Source organism: Aptenodytes forsteri, unplaced genomic scaffold (genome assembly GCF_000699145.1).
Source record: "Aptenodytes forsteri isolate BGI_AS27 unplaced genomic scaffold, ASM69914v1 Scaffold354, whole genome shotgun sequence".
Lineage (NCBI taxonomy): Eukaryota > Metazoa > Chordata > Aves > Sphenisciformes > Spheniscidae > Aptenodytes > Aptenodytes forsteri.
In genome coordinates, this window is record NW_008795043.1 from 426,779 (window position 1) to 432,014 (window position 5,236).

Sequence of the window (5,236 nt, forward strand, 5' to 3'; positions counted from 1 at the left end):
TTATAATTCCTCCTGACAGGAAGGTTACAACAGGTCTACAATATATATATGAAATGCTTGTTCATAAAGTTAAAAAACATCATTACCTTACTGAAGAACACATTAAATGTAGGAATGCATAATCAGAACTGACTCTCAATTCTGCTTAGCTGGTGCAAATCTACAGAGAACCATCATCCTTTCTGCACAAAACAAAACCAACCTCTAATTTGAGAGTTGGGGTTTTTTTTGTTTTGTTTGGTTTTGTTTGTCATAGAGGGGCCAGACTGAAGTTTATGAAAGAAATTCCTCTGGAAGTGGAAGTACGTTGTTTAATTTTTTTTCCCCTATCTCCACTTTGTTTACTGACAGCAGTCACCCACCTTTTAAAATGATTATTGCCTGACATTACATGGAGCTTTTACTGCTTGTTCAGAACAAGGCAGTGAAATAGAAAGAACCTCCAACTCCCCTGTCATGACCCAGTTCTGGGCTTGTGCTTTTTTGACGAGTCTTTGATCTGCAGCAGGCCTCATAGGCTAGTCTCCCGGAGGAACATGGTACCAATGTTGTAAGAAACCTTTCTCACTCTGGCAGATGTGATGGAGGGTTTTGGCGGCTTCTGACCACTTCTGACCTCGAGGAAGTAACAGATCCCAGGAATTTCCTTTGGAAAGTTTTCTGGAAGCTCTTCACGGGAACGAGGGATAAAAATAAAATTTTCTTCCTTTTTCAAAAGCCTAGGAAAAAAACAAAACAGAGGGAAATAAAAAACTGTAAAACGCAGTCCAGAAACATCCCTTTGAAAGAGATTGATCCTATGTGGTCCTAAATAAAAAATGAGTTAAAAGTATTACGTAGCATCTAATAAAATCCTAAGCCAGGATCCTTAGCTGATCTATATTAACTTAGCATCACCAACTTCAAGGAGCTCTGTTGACTGAGATCAGCTGAGGAGATGGCCCAAATAAACACATTCTCTGAAAATCAGTGTCAGCATTCAGAAAGTCATGTACCAGAAAGTGAACCAAATTCATAATGATCATTATCCATTATGTATCATTTGGCTCACTTAAAACACTCCAGTCTGGCCAGTTGTGCAGAAATGAACATTTCAGAGTGACGACTACCACCAGATCTCCTGCTGCAAAGTAGGTGTGAAGGTGACAGTGCTTGGGAGCTCTCACAGGTAGAAGCAGGGTGGTCAGTTTGTGCCCTTCTACTACTACTCAGTAGTATTGTATTTCACAAATTAGGTTCAAACACAGCAAATCCAGCTTCAACAAAAACCAGAATCAAATCTAGCATTATTCATCAGAAGTACCCATGGGTATAATCTGGGCCACCTGGTTGGGGTCAAAAAGGGATACAGGTTCACGGGAGCCATGAAGCCATCCTCCAGGCATGCCCACACAAGTGGTACAACATCACAGACCTGACTATACTGCCATTTGCCATTTCTCATCTTCCTCCACAGTAGAGAAATCTCTGTCTGGCTACATCTGAAAGTTTAGGGCCTCCTTATCAAGTATCTTCCCTGAAATTAGTTGGACTTGTAAAATAAAGAAAATAACTCTACACATTTTCTTTTTGTTTCCAGTAAATTAAGTTAGGGGTACTCAGTCCCTTGCAGCATTGAAAAGAGGAGTTGTGAGGTAATGGTAAATTCTGAGCACAGTTGGATATACGAAAGCAGTCTTCATCTTTTCCCCTCCCAAGATATTTATTCTTTCTCTCCATCAGTCTTATTTGAAGCTCAAAAACGTCAGTGGGAAGAACTTTATTAGCTTCAGTGGATTTTGCAACAGGTTGTTGTGCTGGTTTAAACAGTCGGCAACCAAGCACCACAGAGCTGCTCGCTCACCCTCCCCCCCGCCCCAGTGGGACGGGGGAGAGAATCAGAAGAGCAAAAGTAAGAAAAGTCATGGGTTGAGATAAGAACAGTTTAATAATTAAATAACAATAACAATAAATTGTAATGAAAAGGAAAACAACAAGAGAGAGAAAGAGAGGAACAAGACCCAGGAATAATAAGTGATGCAACCTCTCACCACCTGCCGACCGATGCCCAGCCAGTCCCCGAGCAGCGGCCCCCCTGGCCAGCTTTCCCCCAGCTTTATATACTGAGCATGACGTCACATGGTATGGAATATCCCTTTGGCCAGTTTGGGTCAGCTGTCCTGGCTGTGCCCCCTCCCAGCTTCTTGTGCACCTCCAGCCTTCTCAGTCAGTAGAGCATGGGAAGCTGAAAAGTCCTTGACTAGCATAAGCACTACCTAGCAACAACTAAAACATCGGTGTGTTATCAACATTGTTCTCATCCTAAATCCAAAACACAGCACTGTACCAGCTACTAGAAAGAAAATTAACTCTATCCCAGCCAAAACCGGCGCAGTTGTTTATTTAATGTCTCTAAAGCTGATTTCTGGGAAGTAAATGAATGAATGAATCCTGTTGCCAGGAGAATTTTCCAGGATTCTCAGCACATGTAATGGCACTTCCTTTACTCAGTATTTTTTGTGGGTTTTGGCTGAGACAATCTGTGTGAGCTCATTGAAATATAAAGGCATTTTCTTCTCAGCTTTTAAATAATCAGTTGGTTATAAATCCAACAATGTTTTTGCCTTTGAACTTCTGTGGTGGTCTTTGTTTACCATGCTGTTTGAATGTCATAATCTATTTTCCAGACTGCCAATTTTATGATCAAAATACTGTAATCTTTTCTAAATTGCATGAGAGTTTGCAGAGGCCTCAACAGAGAAGCTTCTCTCTTTTCATCGCTGCAATGCTTGAGGTAAACGTTTTGCATTTTAAAACTACAGGCTTAATACACTGAAATAACTGTTTGCTACTTCTCAAACTAGATTTCTGCAAGCAACAGTTGAACTCTTAGAACTTTCTGAGCTAAATCTGTAAGCTTTCACTGCAGTCATTCTTCCCCAAAATGACTATTCACTATGGAGCGTCTGGCCTTGCTAAAAATCAATGCTTTCCTAACATCATCTAATTGTAATGACAGTTATACAAGTCTGAAACTGTAAAATATATACATATACTCTTTGATTCAGTTCAGGGCTGGCACTGAGTTTAGTTGCTATTTCATACTATTTTCCTCATAGAACGAACGTACAAGATATTAATTAAAGGCCTCATATTCACCTGTTTTGTGAATTGTAACTTGGTTGCAATGAAATGCTCTGAGAGTATCAAAGATGCCAGGAGTGATGGGTGACTGACCAATTAGTCTTTTGGAAATACCTCTACTGCTATGGCTAGTGATAGACTCCACGTCCCTGTATTAGGTGCACTGTTTGAATCAGCCTCTCACCCTCAGAAATTGTCTAGCTGACCTTTATTGGGATAACATTTCAGCTCCCAAGCAAACATGGCAGGAAATCTTCTTTACCAAATGCTAATGGAAGCTACTTATGATAGTATTCTATCCTACATACTTTAGTTTATACTTTTAAGAAAAAAGATTATTTGCTGGCTGTTGTAATAATACTATTAGAATGACTTTAATCACGACAAAAATGGCCTTTTGCTACCATTCTCCTATTTGTCATTTAATCATGACAAAAATGGCCTTTTGCTACCATTCTCCTAAAGAACAGGTTCTTCAGATTCCTTAAATATATTGGTCCTGACACTTGTTTTCCCAGGCTGAGAATGAGATCATGATTCAGAGATTGCCTCTGATTTCTTATAGCTTTGCATATACAGTAAAGAAATAAGTTACCTGCTAATCCTCAGTGCTTATCAGTGAGGATATTTTTCTGCAGGAATCTTCCCACCTATATTTAGGCCATTTGTGATGTTAAAAATAAAACAGTAGCAGTTGATGGCCATGGCCCAGATCTACAGCCCTAAGTTTTTTGTCTTCCTTTTCATGGGTATAAAGAATCCCAAAAGATACTTCTGCCAAGCAGCAAAATTAATAGTGCACGTCCTCAGCGAGGGCAAGGCCGAGCCACACAATCAGTTTTTCTATTTCCCCTCTGGCTCAGGGGAAAAGCCAGTGTAAAACCTTCTGGTCTGGAAGGTTTCCTGGGTGGTGGCACCCAGTTCTGGTTGTTTGTCTCACCTTGTGGACCATTCTCAGAGCATTTTGTTGTGACCAAGTCAGATTGCCTGATCTGAAAGTTTGAGAGCACAATCTATCCTTCACCTTCAGGAAATCATATGACAGCTTAAACTCTACATAAAATGTCCCCAGATTGTCCAATAGTCATAGAGCTTAAGTTGAAGTTACACAGTCTCCACAGTTCAGGAATATGCATATAACAACTAGTCTGAAAATATTTCAAAGCATTTATCTCAGCTGTATTTCCTGCATCGCTTCTGTGTATTTCCCTTAAGAGCACTATTGCAAAGGATATTTTTATAGCAGGTTATCCACAGGTTCAAAATTCTGGGTTCCACTCAAGTGGTTGGATATACAATTTACAATTCAGTGCTTAAATTGTGAGGGTCAGGCTACTCAAGCATTCCTATAAATTGCCCGGAACTAAGTCTGCCCTCAGCTTGTCTTCCTTGTTGATGTTTCAGGGGAGGAAGAATTTCTTAAACACTGAGTTGTTGCTGATTAACTGACAGCTTCCTCTCCTAACCTGAAATCTTCCAGAACTGTTTAAATTCTTGTTCTGTCCCTTCCCTTGTGGAAATGCTGTTGCTCGCAGACAAAAAGAGGTGGTATCTGAGAATTATCTCATTTATTTTTTCATCTTCAGTTCCTTCATTTAAAAAAAAAAAGGTGTCGTAAGTAAACAGAAAATGTGGTTATTTCCTACTGGAAACAAGAAGCATTTCAAGGTCAGGAGGTCTGTGTGTGAATGAAAATTGGGATAGTACTTAGTGGGAACCTTGAAGAAGCTTTTAAAAGCTGTAGCTCTTTTTTGCTAGATGATGATAGGGTAATTATATTTAATCTATTCATGCATAGATGAAATGATAGGGTAATTATATTTCACATTATTTTGGCAAGAAACAGTCACATCTTCATCAGTGAGTTCCTATATTCAGAAAATGAGCTAACAGAGATTTGTTACTACAGAATTATTTCATAGAATCATAGAATAGTTTGGGCTGGAAGGGACCTCCAAAGGTCAGCTTGTCCAACCCCCCTGCTGTGGGCAGGGACATCTTCAACTAGATCAGGTTGCTCAGAGCCCCCTCCAACCTGACCTGGAATGTTGCCGGGGATGGGGCACCCACCACCTCTCTGGGCAACCTGTGCCAGTGTTTCACCACCCTCAGC

General features: G+C 40.2%; 1 protein-coding gene across 1 annotated transcript in view; it reads right to left on the bottom strand.

Moving 5' to 3' along the window:
* Positions 1-226: 226 nt before the first annotated feature.
* GUCY1A2 (guanylate cyclase 1 soluble subunit alpha 2) overlaps positions 227-5,236 on the bottom strand; it is a 148,641-nt gene continuing 143,631 nt past the window's right edge. Inside the window, exon 8 of the mRNA XM_009276960.1 lies at positions 227-719. Within this exon, the coding sequence (XP_009275235.1) occupies positions 512-719 (208 nt within the window). The 3' untranslated portion in view covers positions 227-511. The remainder of the gene's footprint in view (positions 720-5,236) is intronic.